At 37.6% G+C, this 17,901-nt stretch overlaps 1 protein-coding gene across 2 annotated transcripts in view; it reads right to left on the bottom strand.

The window, feature by feature from the left end:
• The window catches only part of ZNF280C (zinc finger protein 280C), a 62,594-nt gene extending 47,846 nt beyond the window's left edge, over nt 1–14,748 (bottom strand). Inside the window, exons 1-3 of one of the 2 annotated variants that reach the window (XM_081808246.1) lie at nt 14,605–14,748; nt 6,474–6,517; nt 6,309–6,355 (exon numbers count right to left, since the gene is read on the bottom strand). In XM_081808246.1, the coding sequence (XP_081664372.1) occupies nt 6,309–6,339 (31 nt within the window). In that variant the 5' untranslated portion in view covers nt 6,340–6,355; nt 6,474–6,517; nt 14,605–14,748. Of the gene's footprint in view, nt 1–4,580; nt 5,308–6,308; nt 6,356–6,473; nt 6,518–14,604 lie in introns of those variants that run through there. The other variant, XM_081808247.1, reaches the window with a different exon arrangement.
• Between the last annotated feature and the right edge of the window lie 3,153 nt (nt 14,749–17,901).

Here is a 17,901-nt window from a genome sequence, read left to right as displayed (position 1 = left end):
TTAAAAAATGGACAAAAGACATGAATAGAGGGGCGCCTGGGTGGCTCAGTCAGTTAAGGTTGTCTGCTTTCGGCTCAGGTCATGATCCCAGGGTCCTGGGATCGAGCTCCGCATCGAGCTCTCTGCTCAACGGGGAGCCTGCTTCTCCCTCTCCCTCTGCCTGCCGCTCTGCCTACTTGTGCTCTAACAAACAAATCAATAAAATCTTTAAAAAAAAGATGGGGCGCCTGGGTGGCTCAGTCGGTTAAGGTTGTCTGCTTTCGGCTCAGGTCACGATCCCAGGGTCCTGTGATCGAGCCCCACGTCGGGCTCCCTGCTCAGCGGGGAGTCTGCTTCTCCCTCTCCCTCTGCCTGCCTCTCTGCCTACTTGTACTATCTCTATGTCAAATAAATAAATAAAATCTTTAAAAAAAAAAGATATGAAGAGATATTTTTCCAAAGAAGACATATAGATGGCCAACAGACACGTAAAAACATGCTCAACATCACTGATCATCAAAGAAATACAAATGAAAACTACAATGATGAAAACTACAATGAGATACCATCTCACACCTGTCAGAGGGCTAAAATCAAGAACACAAGAAACAACAGGTGTTGGTGAGGATGTGGAGAAAGGGTAACCTTCCTGCACTGTTTGTGGGAATGTAAACTGGTGCAGCCACTCTGGAAAACTGTATGGAGGTTCCTCAAAGGTTAAAAATAGAACTACCCATGATCCAGCAATTGCACTACTAGGTATTTACCCAAAGGATACAAAAATACTAATTCAAAGGGATACATGCACCCCTATGTTTATAGCAGCATTATCTACAACAGCCAAATTATGGAAACAGCCCAAATGTCCATCAACTGATGAATGGATAAAGAAAAGGTGGTATGTGTATACAATGGAATATTACTCAGCCATAAAAAGAATGAAATCTTGCCATTTGCAACAGTGTGGATGGAGCTAGAGAGTATTATGCTAAGTGAAATAAGTCAGAGAAAGACAAACACCATATGATTTCACTTATATGTGGAATTTAAGAAACAAAACAAATGAGCATAGGGGGGAAAAAAGAGAGAGAGGCAAACAAAGAAACAGACTCCTAACTCTAGAGAACAAACCGATGATTACCAGAGCGGGGTGGGGGGTGGCTGGGGGGGGGTTTGGGAATGATGGTTGAAATAGGTGATGGGGATTAAGGAGTGCACTTGTGATGAGCACCAGGTGTTTTATGGAAGTGCTGAATCCCTATATTGTATACCTGAAACTAATATTACATTGTATGTTAATTAACTGGAATTTAAATAAAAACTTAAAAAAATAATCAAATCCAATCAAAAGCAGTTTCAGTTTTATGAACAGAATATATCTATTAAAGGATTGTACCTAACTATATCTGAAAAAAAAAAAACCATAAACTTTTATGTTAACAAAAAGGAGGTAAGCTAAGAATAAGAGGCAACAGGTTGGAGATACACTAGAAAAACTGAACTAGGTTCATAAACACCAGGCACAGAGCAAAGCAGGGATGAAGTGCAAGAATGAAAATAGGGGACTTAAGTGAGGCTTATTCCATCCCAGGAAAGATTAGACATTTCTCACCTGAAGAAACTAAGCAAAGAACATACTGTGAATACCACCAGCCTACTAGTACTGACCAAGCATTCAGAGTTCTGAGGAAGCATTTTAGTGCCTCCTAAATATGGATAGACAACCAGTGAATACCAGAAATATGACTAAACCTCCAATGTGAAAGACCAAAACAATAAAACAGATTAAAAGCTCTTAAAGAAAACAGAGATGGTACAGAATGCAAAAGTTATTAATGTAATTAGCATTTTTAGAGAAATAAATGTTATAAAATGTTATAAAAAGTATGTTATAAAAAGTAACATTCAGAAAATAAAAGTTTAAAAATAAGACAGTCAAAATTCAGTAAAAGAAAAACCCAAAAACACAAATGCCGAAGTTGAATAACAGTCCCATAAGTGGAACTAAAAGACAAAAAATAGATATACACTAAATAGATGGGATTATTAGAAATCAATTTCAAAGGTACAATTCACCTAATAAAAGTTCCAGAAAAAGAGAAAAAAGAAAGGGGATGTAATCAAAGGAAAAATACAAAAGAAATTTCTAGTTCTAAAGGACACAAATGTCCAGATTGAAAAGGCCTACCAGGACCCAGCACAAAAATCAAGGACAAAAGTCTACAGTAGAGAATCTCTCATGAGACTTGAGAATGCTGGAGAGGGAAACTATCCTAAAATCAGCATGAGAGAGAGAGAGTTAGAATAATGCTTTCAAAAGTATTAGTGAAAATAATTTTTCAATTTAGAATTCTATACCGACCAGCCAAGGTTTTCATCAAGCATGAAGTACATATTCTTTCATCAAAAATAAAGATCACCAACATCACACAAAATTTACCCCCCATTCACCCTTTCTTTCTTAGGAAGAATCCACCAAAATATGGGACTTAAGAAGGAGAAAGATACAGAATGCAGAAAACATGACATTCAATACAATACAAAGACAAAGGAAAAGTCCCAGGATAATAGCTGTTCAATAGGTCTAAATAACAACCAGCCAGAATAGGGCAAGAGAACATGACTCCCAGGAGGAATGTCTCCAGGAGACCACAGACAGACACACACACACACAAAGATTCAAAAATTAAAATGTTAGATTACCTGGCAAGTTTACCATGTAGAAAATTGAGTTAAGAGGCTACGGAAGGGGTTAAGAAGACTTGGCTATAGACTTTAATAAAATTTAGCAAATTCAGTCAACTATACTTCAATAAAAAATAAAATTTAGCAAATTTTAAAAAATTAAAAATTTGAATATCTGGGTATACACAAAAAAGAGAAAAAGGGAATATATCCATAACATATTAATACCATAGCACTATACTCATCAGTGAACAATATTTATTATGGCCATTAGAATAAAAACATTTAATATGATTTAACCAAAAACAGATATAAATGCAGTGGGAGATGCTTAGAGGGAGGGGTAAGTGTAAGAAAACTAAAATCATCATGTTCCGTTGATAGAAAAATTATTAGATAATGGCAAGAAAATGATGATTTAAGAGACAGGAGTATGTGTATGTGTTTTAAAAATTTAGAAATATGGAGGGGCGCCTGGGTGACTCAGTCAGTTGAACATCTGCCTTCGGCTCAGGTCATGATCCCAGGGTCCTGGGATCAAGCCCCACATTGGGCCTCCCTGCTCAGCGGGGAGTCTGCTTCTCCCTCTGCCTCTCCCCCCTCCCCCCCGGCTTGTGCTCTCTCTCTCTCACTCTCTCTCAAATAAAATCTTAAAAAAAATTTTTTTTTAATTTAGAAATATGGAAATTATTAGGAAAAAAAGCTAAAATATTGAAAGTGAATGGCTTGCAAAACAAGGAGTAACAAGCCCAGAACACATGCACACCACTCTCAAACTCTTACCTTCAAGAAACTGTGGTTATGCAACTTTATAACTTTCAGATTATTTTTTTACAACTATGCATGCATTTGTTCTGCTTTTAAAAAAGTATTGAGGGGGGTGCTTGAGTGGCTCAGTTGGTTAGGCAACCGCCTTCAGCTCAGGTCATGATCCCAGGGTCCTGGGATTGAACCCCATGTTAGGCTCTCTGCTCAGTGGAGTCTGCTCCTCCCTCTCCCTTTGCCCCTCTCCCACTTGTGCTCGCACGCTCTCTCTCTCTCAAATAAATAAAATCTTAAAAAAAGTATTAAGGGAGCCCCTAAATTAATATAATAGCAATGGGGATGGATACAAGTGGTACTAGATATATGGAGTGAGATGTAGGTGGAGGAACAACTAAAAAGAAACAAAACAAAATAATAATTCCAGGATTCTGGCTTAGACAATAATAATAATCATCTGTTTTTCTTAGACAATGATATCTTTACTTTTTAAATGCAATCATTTCTAAAGGTAATTTTACTAGATTAAATGTCATTTCTAATTTTGACTCAAAATTCGTGTGTGAAAACAATGATTTGGGGATGGCTTACAAAAGAAACACCCTAACAAACAGGCACCATTTGGGTGCCTGGGTAGCTCAGTTGGTTCAAGCGACTGCCTTCGGCTCAGCTCATGATCCTGGAGTCCCAGGATGGAGTCCCACATCGGGCTCCCTGCTCAGTGGGGAGTCTGCTTCTCCTTTTCACCCTCCCCCCTCTCATGTTCTCTCTCATTCTCTCTCAAATAAATAAAATCTTAAAAAAAACCCAAATAGGCACTATTCTTTTAAAATTATTTAAAGTTAATTTCCTCATCTATATAGGTATGCCAAAATCATTTCTTGGCATAATGTTGTTTAATGTTTAGTGGTCTACTTACCATAAAACAAAACAAAACAAAACCCTTCTCACCCTTCCAAATGTAACCAGTTTTATGAACTTTCTAACTTTACTTCGAAAACACATATACAGAATGGTCTAAGTCAAATAATTAAAAGAGTAACTCACAGTTTAGCATCTGCATATTCTGAATACTTGAAAACACCATCCTCATTGTGTCCCCTGGAGTCCTCCTTTGTAGGGTTTATTCTATCTAAAATATTCTTCCTTCTTACCTTATATTGTCCATGTTATTCATGTATAGTAGAAGGAGCATGGACTTGACATCAAATTGAATAGCTGAAATCTCCATTGCAGCATTTCTAATCATGTGACTCTGGAGAAATTACTTGGATCTTGTTTTCTTACTTCTAATATGGGTACAATATCTACCTAATAGAAGTGACAATGTAGACTGAGAAAAATGTCATATGAAGTACCTAACCTAACCTCAAGCAAATACTCAACAAAATCTTAATTCCCAACTCTTGGTTCAGTTACAACTTCCTCAATAAACCAGTAGACCTTGTTTTTCTTCCACCTTTTACTACACTGGCATTCTATACCATATAGTTCAAGATTTACTATATATAATTTCAAATTGCTCACTATTTCTTAATGTTTTTTTTTTAAGTCAGCTCTACACCTAATGTGGGGCTTGAGCTCATGACCCTGAGATCGAGTCAGATGCTCTACTCACCGAGCCACCCAGACACCCCTCTTAATGTGTGTTTCTTTACTGTACACGTCTAACACCAAAGTAAGATCCAAAGGAAGAGTGAAGAACTTATTTTCTTCTTCCTGTGTATCTCCTCCTATACATAGTAGTCTACTGGATAAGCATCAGCACTTAATATGACAATCAGTGAACTAAGAAACTAGGCAGTCAGGCAATGCCAAATTTAAAAAAAATGAGGGACACTCACGTATACAGATAATGTTGATACCATGGTCTTGATACCATGTCTGACACATAGATCTTCCTCATTCTTTTTAACGGGGTACTACCATTGTCAATATATTCAAGATAGATTGTTGAGTAAAAAAATTTTAAAGGCGGGGCGCCTGGGTGGCTCAGTTGGTTAAGCGACTGCCTTCGGCTCAGGTCATGGTCCTGGAGTCCCGGGATCGAGTCCCGGATCGGGCTCCCTGCTCGGCGGGGAGTCTGCTTCTCCCTCTGACCCTCCCCCCTCTCATGTGCTCTCTCTCATTCTTTCTCTCTCTCAAATAAATAAATAAAATCTTAAAAAAAAAAATTTTAAAGGCACATAATAGCATATATAGTATGGTCTTATTTAGAAAATTTTTGACTATGCATAGAAGAAAATTTGTGGGTGGGGGGATGGGATAACTCGGTGATGGGCATTAAGGATGGAGGACATGTGATGTGATGAGCACTGGGTGTTATACTGAATTGATGAATCATTGAACATTGTATAAAAAACCAATGATATAGGGCGCCTGGGTGGCTCAGTTGGTTAAGCGACTGCCTTCGGCTCAGGTCATGATCCTGGAGTCCTGGAATCGAGTCCCGCATCGGGCTCCCTGCTCAGCGGGGAGTCTGCTTCTCCCTCTCCCGCTCCCCCCTCTTGTGCTCTCTCACTCTCTCTCTCTCAAATAAATAAATAAAATCTTTAAAAAAAAAAAACCAAAAAAAACCAATGATGTATTATACCTTGCCTAATTGAATTTAAATTAAAAAAAAAAAGAAAAAAGCTTGTGATTATGTGTACCAAACCAATAATAGTAGTTATCTCTGGAGATCAGGAAGAAACACTTCATTTCTACTTTACTGACATTTTTATTGTATATTTTCTTTTTTACTATGAGCATGTATTACTTTAATAAATTTAAGTGTTCTTTTAAAATGTGCATACTTCTGTTTCTTTTACCTTTTCTCACGAAGGAAGGTCATCAGTACAAAAGCCACGCATACTAGTATCACTTGCAGCAGGAATACTTACTTTTTGATTGAAAAGGGTTGTCGTCGTCCATCAAGTTGCAGAGTCACCTAAGCACCAACACATGACATCAATCAATTTTATGAGTTACTTTAACACCAAATATTGAAACATGAAACTTGGGATTCAGAAATCTTTGGGTCTAATTTTGATCTCCGGCAAACTCACCATATGACTCCAGAGAAGATAGCAAGTTGTCTTAGTTTTCTGCCCTATAAGATAAAGATACCTACTATTAGGGTGGATTTGTTAAATGCATTCACATTTAATCATTTTCTCCTACAAAGAGCTTACCTTTTGAGTTTGATATGTTTGATATACATATGCTACTGACTTTACCTAATTGTAAATGCAAATTTAGTAAAAAAAATGCTGAAATGTATTAAGCATTTATTACTCGAAGAAATCTGATGGACTGTTAAATTACAAATAAGTTTTGAAAAGCACCTTTGTGTAAATATGAGTAATCACCTTGTACTACATGTTTTAGTCAATCTCAATTTTGAAATGCTAAGTGACGTTAATCTTTAACCGTTACTTATTCTCCATATTTCAGAAATAAATATAATTACAAGAAAACACATACAAAAAAGTTTTAGTTTATATATTTTTATTTCTTATTAACACTAACTGCAAGGAATAGAAAATCAGTTGGATAAACTTCATTATAGATTAATTCATTAAAAAATAATGACTCATTGCCTTCTGTGCTCAAAGTGATGTTCTCAGTTCTAGGGAAAAAATAAGATGAATAAATCATAGTCCTTGCCTTCAGAAGATTATAGTCTAATATATCTACAGTTCTTTGGGCTTTTAAAAAAGCTGTTGTATTAAACATTATCAAAAATTGTTTTTGAATTGCTTTCTTTAAAGCAGGAATTCACATTTGTCTTTATTTTCAGACTGATAAAAGCAAGCTTTCCTGCTTTTTCCAATTCCAAATTATTTAGACTGAATTAGGCCAAAGGAAAAAACGTACTTTAACTCCAGAAGAAGTTACTGGTATGAATGTTTGAATTACTATCACAAGGATCTCAAGTGAATTCTGTACTTAAGTAAATGTCTTGAGGTTTGACTATTCAAATCTCTTTAACTCAATTATTTGAATAGTTACTATTTCTCCCTAAACTAGAATTAAGGTACTGCATATGTCAAGTAGAAAAATACATGTCAATTCTTGCTCAGTATTAAAGACCTACTGCCACTAGGAACACAAGTTTTTTTTAAGAGTCACAACTGCATAGCCTATGGAGATTCATGTATAACACTTCTATTAAATGCTCACATAAAATATCTATTAGCACAAATAGCCTGAAATTAGAACTGAACATACATGTAGTTTATATAAACAAGTCATATCCACTGCCTATGACTACAGAGATGAATTCTGAGGCCTGTAACAGCCACCAAGGAGCTTCAATTGGTACATTTATAAACACTCTAAAAAGTCAGAAATCCTCAGATGCCATTAGAACCATAAGTTCACCTAAAGCTGCACTATCCGATAAAGTAGTCAAGCCCTCCAAAACTATCACCACAAAAAAACTCTCAAGTCATAATTTCAGAGTTCTGGTGACAATGCAAGGAATTATATGGGAGAGTAAGTCATCTGTCAAAGAAATGGAATACCCAGCAAAACGTGCAATGAGGATCTTAAAGCTCCCGTAATAGCAGCTCCAGAGGGTCTCTAGGTTCTGCAACTCAGAGCTGGCACCAAAATAGGCAGAACAGAAAAGAACTCTCCACTTCAGCTATTGACTTAGGTAGAGATACTATGCCCATGTTAGTACACTGTTCCTATGAGGGAAAAATGAATTCCAAGTAACTAATGAAAGACCTCTTGGAATACAATCCAGTTTTTGGAGACGGCCTGTATAAATAATAACTACTACTTAGATATTTTATGGTTTCAGTTTCTATATATTTAAAATTCACCTATCTTTTAAGAGTTCAATTCTACAAAATTTTCAAAAAATGTTAATAGATTAAAATAGTTAAAATGGTAAATTGTATGTTATGTGCATTTCGTGCCTACTAGGATGGCTATAATAAAAAAGGCTGATAATAACAAGTGTTGGCAAGGATATGGAGAAATTGGAACCCTCATACACTGCTGGTGGGAATATGAAATGGTGCAGACACTGTGGAAAATACTTTGGCAGTCACTCACAAAGTTATACATAGTTACCATATGACACAGCAATTCCACTCCAAGTGAGAGAGAATTGAAAACATATGCCCATACAAAAACTTACATACGGGAATGTGCATAGCAGCATTATTTATAATAGCCAAAAAGTGGAAACAACCCACATGCCCAACTGATGAATGGATAAACAAAATGTGATATACCTATACAATGGAATAATATTCAGTCATAAGAGCAATAATACTGATACATACTATAACATGGATGAACCTTGGGAACATACTAAGTGAAAGAAGCCAGTCAAAAAGACCATGTATTATATGACTTCATTTACATGAAATGTCCAGAAATGGCAAATTCATAAAGACAGAAAGTACAGTAGTGGTTGCTTAGGGCTGGGAGGGCTAGGGGTAAAGTGGGGAGTGACTCTTAGTGGATATGGGGTTTCTTTTGGGAGTGATGAAAATGTTCTAAATTGACTGGGGTGATGGTTACATGCCACCGTGAATATACTAAAACCATTAAATTGTATACTTCAAATGGCTGAATTGAATGTTATGTGAAATTTTTAAAGATTAGTTATTTTAGAGAGAATAAGAGCATGGGGTGGGGAGGGGCAGAGAGAGAGGGAGAGAGAGAGAATCTTGATCAGACTCCCTACTGAGCATGGAGCCCAATGCTAGGCTCAATCCGATCCCAGGACCCTGAGATCATAACCTGAGCCAAAATCAAGTCGGACACCTAACCAACTGAGCCACACAGGGGCCCCTATTATGTGAAATTTATCTTAATAAAGCTGTTAAGAAAAATAATAAGCTGGTAGGATATAAGCCTGGGAGTAATGGAGTCACTATGTGGAGAAAGAATGTCTAAGAAAGAAACCAACAAAGAAAATGGAAAAGCCTTAAGATTCTGGGGTAGAGAAAGAGTAGGGTAGGGAGATATTCAAGTTCTGATAATACCATTAAATACCTGAAGCTAGCCATGCTTGAAGTTAATTAACTATTAAGACTTTTCAGTTAAGAGGAGGAATAATTGTTCATTTCTGGTTTAATCCACCTTGAGCGAGGTTTCTGGTACTTGCATCCAAGAGTAATAATACACTTACCAGTGGCTTATTACCCCCATATTTTTCAAACTAATAGACCTCTGGGGAAAAGATAATATTGCGGATGGTGCAAGAGTGCTCTATCTAAAACAATATATTGTTTTGCTATCTAAAAACTTCCAAATATACAATACAGTCTTATTAACTGTAATCACCATTCTATAAATTACATCTCCAAGGCTTATATTACTGGAAGTTTGTACCTTTTGGCCATCTTCACCAAATTCGTCCATCCCACACCCCAGCTCTGGCAACCACCAATGTGTTCTCTGTATCTATAAGTCCCTCCCCTTTTTTTAAGATTCCACATGTAAGTGAGATCATACAGTATTTGTCTTTCTGATTTATTTCACTTAGCATAAAGTCCTCAAGGTCCATGCATGTCATGAATGGCAGGATTTCCTTCCTTTTTATGGCTGAATAATAGTCCATTTTATATTTATACACCAAATTTTCTTTATCCATTCATCCAATGATGGACACTTTGGTTGTTTCCATGTCTTGGCTATTGTAAATAATGTTGCAATGAACATGGGGATGCAAATATTATTTCGAGTTAGTGTTTTCATTTTCTTCAGATAAATACCCAGAAGCAGAAATTGTTGGATCATATCAGTACTGCTGTTTTTGTCTGTCTTTACTACTGCATTTTCATCAAGTACTATCACTTTTACTGCTGCTGGCTAATAACAAACTAAAGAACATAAGAAGAAAATATCTAAATGATGCATTTGCACTAAATGGACAAATGACAGTATGGTTAGCTATAAAAATGATGGTGTTTAAAAGATTCAAATAGAAAAATCTTGCCATTGTTTAGATAGGTATGAAAAATGCAATACAAGTAGGCAGTGACTTTGTTTCATCAAAATGTATATTCACTCAATGTATTAAAGTTAATTCCAATAGCATTGATTTTATAGTTTTGATTTTGTTTTATGATTGTGTAAGAGCTCTAGAAATATTTTAAACATTTTAAGTAGGAAGATGTCTATGAAAATGTTTTCTTATAACAGAAATTAATTGCTACAGTACTCAAATGCAAGGAACACTGGATTATACCTTAATTCCTTAGACAATTTCATTGACACCTAAACAATTCAAACTCTCAAACCAGGTTTTGGGAACAAATCACATATAATTTAGAAGGAAAACTTAGGCTCATCATCTTTTTTTTGTTTGTTTAAGAAATTTTTATATTGTGGGAATTATTTTTTTTGCAAGTCTGAACACATGAAGTCCTGGCATATTTTGAGAAGATATTTCTTTAATAATTTTCCTATTTCCCCCTTATTTTATTTAGGTTTTCATTTTTTTCCCCTCTGTCGACATTCAGATTTCATCTATTTGTGGAAAGTAGCTAGTTGACACTACAACTGAGGTTCATTAGCATAATACTTTGCCAAGATTGCTTATATATATATATATTTTTAAAGATTTTATTTATTTATTTGAGAGGGAGAGAGTGAGAGAGAGAAAGAGCACAAGAGGGGGGAGCGGGAGAGGGAGAAGCAGACTCCCTGCTGAGCAGGGAGCCCGACGCGGGACTCGATCCCGGGACTCCAGGTTCATGACCTGAGCCGAAGGCAGTCGCTTAACCAACTGAGCCACCCAGGCGCCCCAAGATTGCTTATATTTTAAAATATTTTCTTTTATGTTAGTTTTTTGGGTGGGGTGCTACAAAATTTACTTTCTGCAAAGTAATTTTTATATCATACTCAAGGTAAAGATTTTACCTATAAGAATGTTTTTATTGCACTTCATATGTAGAAGGCATAATCTGCAAAAAAGGCTAAAATAATTGGCTTTTCAAAGCCAAATTATATAATAAATATTTTATATAAGTTTCATAAGATATTCTATAATCACTAATTACTAAAGTAATCTCAGGAAGTATTATTAATTAATTCACATTTTATAGGGATAAAACATCCACTGTGGAAAATGTCAAGTAAAAGAGTAGAGTACAATGATGAAAACACTTGACATAGGGGCTGAATAACTGGGAATTTTGAATCTACCACTTTCTGATTGCCAAACCTACAGGATGTTTAATCAACCTCTCTGAGCTTAGTTTTACTACCTGTAAAGTAAAAACAGTAGTATCTTCCTTGCAGCACTATTAGGAAGATTAAATAAAGCACAAGAAAAATTATTGTACAGTACTTTACATTATTTTGCTCAACTTTTCCTTCTTTACTGGAAGTCATATTACAAGTTGATGAATATAAACACTAAAGGAAAACAAAATCCTAGTTCATGTAAAGAACTGCTAAGATGTTGTCACCAATAACGTATACCAGACCAGTAGTTCTCCAGCTTTTTGATCTCAGGATGTCTCAGGACCTCTTTGCATTCTTCAAACCTGAAGACCCAAATGAGCTTGTTTATATGGATTATATCTATTGATATTTACCATATTAGAAATTGAAAACGAGAAAAAATTAAATATGTATTAATTTATTTAAAGTAATAATAAGCCCATTACATGTTCATATAAATATTTTAATGAAAATATTTTCTAAAACAAAAAATTTAATGAGAAGAGTGGCACTGATTTACATTTTTGCAAATGTCTTTAATATCTGTTTAATAAAAGACAGCTGGATTCTTTTATCAGCTTCCGAAATGTATCTTTTTTCTAAATATATACAAAGAAGTACACCATGTTTCAATCCTTATTAAATATCTAATAAAGTTGATTTCACTATTTATTTTTATGTAAATTATTTGTAAAAGGACTTAAAATATAAAAAATAAAATAAAATGGTCCATTTTATCCAGATGATACATAGGGATCACTATTTTCCTTGACATATTGAGGGTTAATAAAACCACTCCTTAAAATAAAACTGCTTTGCAGAGAATGAATCAAAAACACATTTTTGATACAAATTACTGAGTAAACCATGTCTTCCTGAGTCATTATTTAAAACCTTATAAAAACCAAACATTTTCAAGTCCCTCTCTGAAGCGGGAGGACAGAAAAAATATTCAGCGTTATATATTTAATTACTGAATATATCACAAATATTTCTGTTCTTTGAAAAGTTACTTTTGAAACAACAAACTATGTTTTCAATATGTTTCCTATATCCAGTCACTAAAACTATGGATTACTTTCTATTCACAAAAATCACTTTTCAGCTAAGTATTTTTCCTGCCCAGTTAGTATAACAACAGCAACAACAATTTTTTTGATATGGTTCTAAATGTCCTCTTGAATAAAGAAAACAAATGGTAGAGAAGCAAGGATACTGAATTATATACTCTTTCCACTTAAGTCTCCTTTTCTACTAAAAATGCTGGTGCTGGGTAGTAAAACACTGGGATGAAGAAATCAGATTGGACTAGAAAACTTAAGTGAGGAAAATGGGTTGAACAGGGAAGCTGAAATTTGGAGCCCTTCAACATCACAACTTTTTCTGATGGAAAAATGAGCTACTGGAAGAATGGGCTATTCTTCAACATTTCAACATGCTTGGAAATAATAACGATATCATTTAAATACTAAAAAGTTGAAAAGATATTAAGTCTTAAAAATGAAAATATAAAGGAAAGGGAAATTGAAAAATAGCTCCTATATTTTTTTTAGGTGAGTGTCCTTGCTTATTCTCCTTGACCACCTCATTCCCATTAGAAGTGGGGCATGATACAGTGAACTGAGCATTGGAGAAGTCAGAAGACCTAGGTTCAAGAACTGGTTCTATCACTTCCTATCCAAGTCGCCTCAGGGAAAGTCTTCTCCTTGAGGCTGTCTTCTCACCTTCTAAACAGTTCTACCAACACTCCACAGCACCTTAAAAGGACCAATTATCAATGACTATACAAATGAAAGACGCAATTATAGCGGAATCTGTACCGATGTTAAAACACCAAGGGCACACAGTCCTAACTTAATTTTATAAGCAAACCAGTTCCCTCATAAGCTCAGTAAAGTTTCTGCTTAAGGAGACAGCTTGAGTTTTTACAGTAACCCCCAAATCAGGACATTTCACAAATGCTAAGAGGAGACTTTTGTAGTTTGAAACTCTATTTCTTGGTTTCAATTTTATTTTTAATGGCACAAAAACACATTAAAATTCAGTCCAAACCAGAAAACAATAAAGGCAAATTTTAAGTTCACAGATTTAAAAAAAACAACTAAAAAATCTTTGCAAACAAAGACAATCCCTTAGATGAAGATCTCCTGTGCTTGCAGAACCTGGCTCACTTGACATTTTCTTCTATGATTTCTCCTTTAAAAAAGCATTAAAACTGAGATAACTTAAGAGGAACTCCCTCTGTGTCTAGAGAAGGATAAAACCTCAAAATGAAATAATTTTTTCCATCCAAGCAAAACGTGCAAAGCTCACTGTTATAAAATTGTGTATCTAACTCCACGTTTCTCCTTAGGGCTCTTCTCTTCTAAACAATAACTGAATGGAGCACGATTTCTACAACGAGCAGCACAGCACAGTCCCTTTGGCAAGAACAAGGGTATCAGCACTGAATGACCAGTAACCTGGATGGGGGAACCGGGACTGAAAGGAGGGGCCCAAGAGGCCCAGAAGCCAGAAAGTTCAGAACCTTCTGTGGTCTCTTAAGACTGAAGAGACTTGAGGGTGGGCGGGTCTCACCAAACATTGGTATCAAATATACAAAAGACCAAAGGGAGTTGCCTCCAGAAAGAAAAGCCAAAACCAGGCTGAGGACTGACAAGACGCACAGGCCCCGGTTGGTGAGGAGGCAGCGGCGGCGGCCCGCCCGGCCAACGGCCTGAGCGGGCCGCCAAACCCAGCCGCCGAGCAGCTACCTTTCCGAGATCCCTCCCCCGCCGGGGCTGGCGCAAGATGGTGGCCCACCCGCCACCGCGCCGCCAAGTTCGTCCCCTCCCCCGCTCCCTTGGCGATCCTAGCAACACACGCCGGCATCCGGACCCTCAACCTGCCCCCCTCAGAGCCGAGCCGGCGCCGCCACCCTCAGAGCGATGCGGCCACGGCCGTGTGGCAAAGCCGCTGCCGGCTTCAGCGAGAAGCAGGCGGGGGCGGGGGATCGCTTACCGTGAGCAGAGCAGGTCGCCCTGACTGGGACTCGAAGGAGGAGGAGAAAGAGGAGGAGGAAAGGGAGGAGCGCGAAGACACTAGGCGGCGGCCACAGAAACGGCGGCAGCCGCGGCGACTCCCAGCGCGGAATGAGCGCCTCAGACCAAGGGAAAAGTATATAACTACGCGCACTGCCTCATGGGTAGACGCCAACTCCTCCCCCCGCCCGTGCACATCCGGGTTTCTTTTCTAACCGACCGGGAAGGGCGGCGCGGACATGTGCGTGGTCTTACACTTTCTCGAAGGCAGAGGCACTCTGGCAGTGCACTCTGGGCCACGGGCTGCGGGGGGAGGGCCAGGGTAAGGGTCCCACGCTGATGACGATCTCCTCAGTGAATCCATTATTCGACCTGAGTTGCAATCTTGAAATTTGGGCTGCACACCTTGAAAATGTGAATTCCGGGTCTTCCTTGAGTGTAAGAGACAGGAACACCGGTAAAAATTAGTACTGTACCTGAGAGGCAAAGACATAAACCAGAGGAGTAAAAGGAATAAAAGTCAGATTATTTGAATTATTGGTTAATTTCACCAAATTTGTTTTAAATAATATAACTTCGCTTGCAACTCCGTTAGTCTCGTCATATAGATGTCTATAATAGTTATTAAAATGTTAAGAAAAATTACATTTACAATAAAAACATTTGCCAAGATACTGCTTGCACAAACATTTTCTAAACATGTGTGTTCTGAAGAGTAAAAAAATTTCTTCTCCCGATAGTACTTCAGAAGGTCTATGGCACTAGGGGTCCCGCTCTCAAATTACCCAGACTTAAAATCTTGCTTCATTAGTTCCTGAACACACACGTAAATTCAGTCAGTCACTGAATCCTACCAATTCTTCTATTTGAGTTAGTTTCTTCTTTCTCATCTATACTACCCTTTGCTACTGGTCCTGAAAATAAGCTTTACAAGAAAAACAGAATAATCAAAATAACAACTATGGGAAGTTAAAAGTTCCAAAATCTTGGGGCATTCATAGATTCCTCCCCACTTCTGGACAGGCTAATAGGAAAGCCCAGTGCCTTCTCATTTGTTGTCAGTGGGAAATTTAAAACTCGCAACTCTCCAGCTGGCCTCTTCCTTTGGTGCTGATGAGACATTTAAAACTGTCAACTCTGCAGCCTGCCCACCATCTCCTTTGGCACAGGCATGAAATTTAAAACTTGCAAATCTACAGTCTGTGAAGGGAAGCTTTTCCCCAGTCCCATCCTCTAGACCCTAAAGGCCCAGCATACTTTCTCTTCCTCTCACAAGCCAACCCAGACCTGTTTGCTTTCCTGCTCTCCAGGGAGGTTCCTTGAGTAATAAAATTTCTTTCAGGGCACCTGGGTGGCTCAGTTGGCTAAGCATCTGCCTTTTGCTCAGGTTATGATCTTAGGGTAATGGAATTGAGCCTGGTGTCCAGCTCCCTGCTCGATGGGGAATCTGCTTCTCCCTCTTCCTCTGATGCTCCCACCCCCCGCTCCTGCTTTCTCTCTCTCACATAAATGAATAAAAATCTAAAGTAAAATAAAATAAAATAAAATTTGTAATTCTCCCTGTGTATAGAGGGTTATGAGCCTCCACATCCAATCTAAAATTAGGGGGGGAGAGGGTCAAATTGCCTCAGTGGGATGATCAGAAAACATTTATAAACCAAATCAAAATTCCAATCCAGGTTATTCTTTCTTCGTGGAAAATATAACAACCAAGAAGACCAGAAAACCCTGGTCAGCAAATTTTCTCTCAAAAGGAAATGTACACAGAAGCCAAACTATAATAAAAAGGATGCCTGGTGAGAATGGAGTCAACACATGGGAAATTGTTTGAATGGTTGACTCTCCTTAAAACTCCTCCTCAAGCTTCTAGAAAACCAGTCTGTTGGTTCTGTTAATTAACTGGCCACTGGTTATTTTTTCTCTTTTCAAGACTGCCATTAAATGAGGAGTTACTCCTATATAGTCTTTTTGGGGCAATTTTAAAAATCGAGATACTCACATAAAAAAACTCACCATTTTAAAGTGTACATTACAGGGGTGCCTGGGTGGCTCGGTCAGTCGGGCGTCTGCCTTCGGCTCAGGTCATGATCTCGGGGTCCTGGGATCGAGCCCCACATTGGGTTCCCTGTTAGGTGGGGAGTCTGCTTCTCCCTCTCCCTCTACCCTTCTCTCTGTCTCTCTCTCAAGTAAATAAATAAAATCTTAAAAAAAAATTAAAGTGTACAACACAGTGGTTTCTAATATATTCACAATATTATGTAACCATCATCACTATCTAACTTCAGAACATTTCCTTCATCCCCAAAAAAAAACCTCATACTTGTTTAAAGCCATTCCCAATTCCCTCCTGCCCACATGCCCTGGTAACCTTTAATTAACTTTGTGTAATCTACAGATTTGCCTCTTCTGGACATTGCACATTGCATATAAACGGAATCATGCAATATGTAGCTTTTTGTGTCTGGTTTCTTTCACTTAACATAATGTTTTTGAGGTAGGTTCATCCATGTGGTAGCATGTGTCAGTATTCCGTTCCTTTTTATGGCTGCATAATATTTCATCATATAGATTATACCATATTTTTGTTTCTCCATTCTTCAGGTGATGGATATTTGGGGTGTTTCCACTTTTGGGGCTCTTATAAATAATGCAGCTATGAACACTGTGTATAAGACTTTTTCAAAAACAGCTTTATTGAGATATAGTTCACATTCCATACAATTCACCCATTTAATTGTACAATTCAATGGTTTTTAGTATAATCACAGATATGTGTGATCATAACCACAGTCAATTTTAGAATTTTTTTTTTTAAGATTTTTATTTATTTATTTAACAGAGATAGAGAGAGAGCACAAGTAGGCAGAGCGGCAGACAGAGGGAGAGGGAGAAGCAGGCTCTCCACTGAGCAGGAAGCCCAATGCGGGGCTCGATCCCAGGACCCTGGGATCATGACCTGAGCTGAAGGCAGCCGCTTAACTGACTGAGCCACTCAGGCGCCCCTAATTTTAGAATATTTTAATCACCCCAAAAGAAACCCCATACACATTAACTGCCATGCCCCTACCCACCCACCAGTTACTCCCCAGCCCTAGGCTACCACCACTCTGCTTTCTGTCTCTATTGATTTCCCTGATTTGGACATTCCATATAGATGGAGTCATATAATGTGTCATTGTTTGTGATTGGCTTTTCTTTCCCTCAGAATAGTATTTTCAAGGTTCATCCATGTTGTAGCACATACATCATTCCTTTTTATGGCCAAATAATATATCAT

The sequence above is a fragment of the Leptonychotes weddellii genome, chromosome X (assembly GCF_054177405.1).
Source record: "Leptonychotes weddellii isolate Sample4059 chromosome X, ASM5417740v2, whole genome shotgun sequence".
In the NCBI taxonomy this organism is placed as follows: domain Eukaryota; kingdom Metazoa; phylum Chordata; class Mammalia; order Carnivora; family Phocidae; genus Leptonychotes; species Leptonychotes weddellii.
The sequence above is the reverse complement of the archived record's forward strand: the minus strand, read 5'-3'. Positions and strand labels throughout refer to the sequence as shown.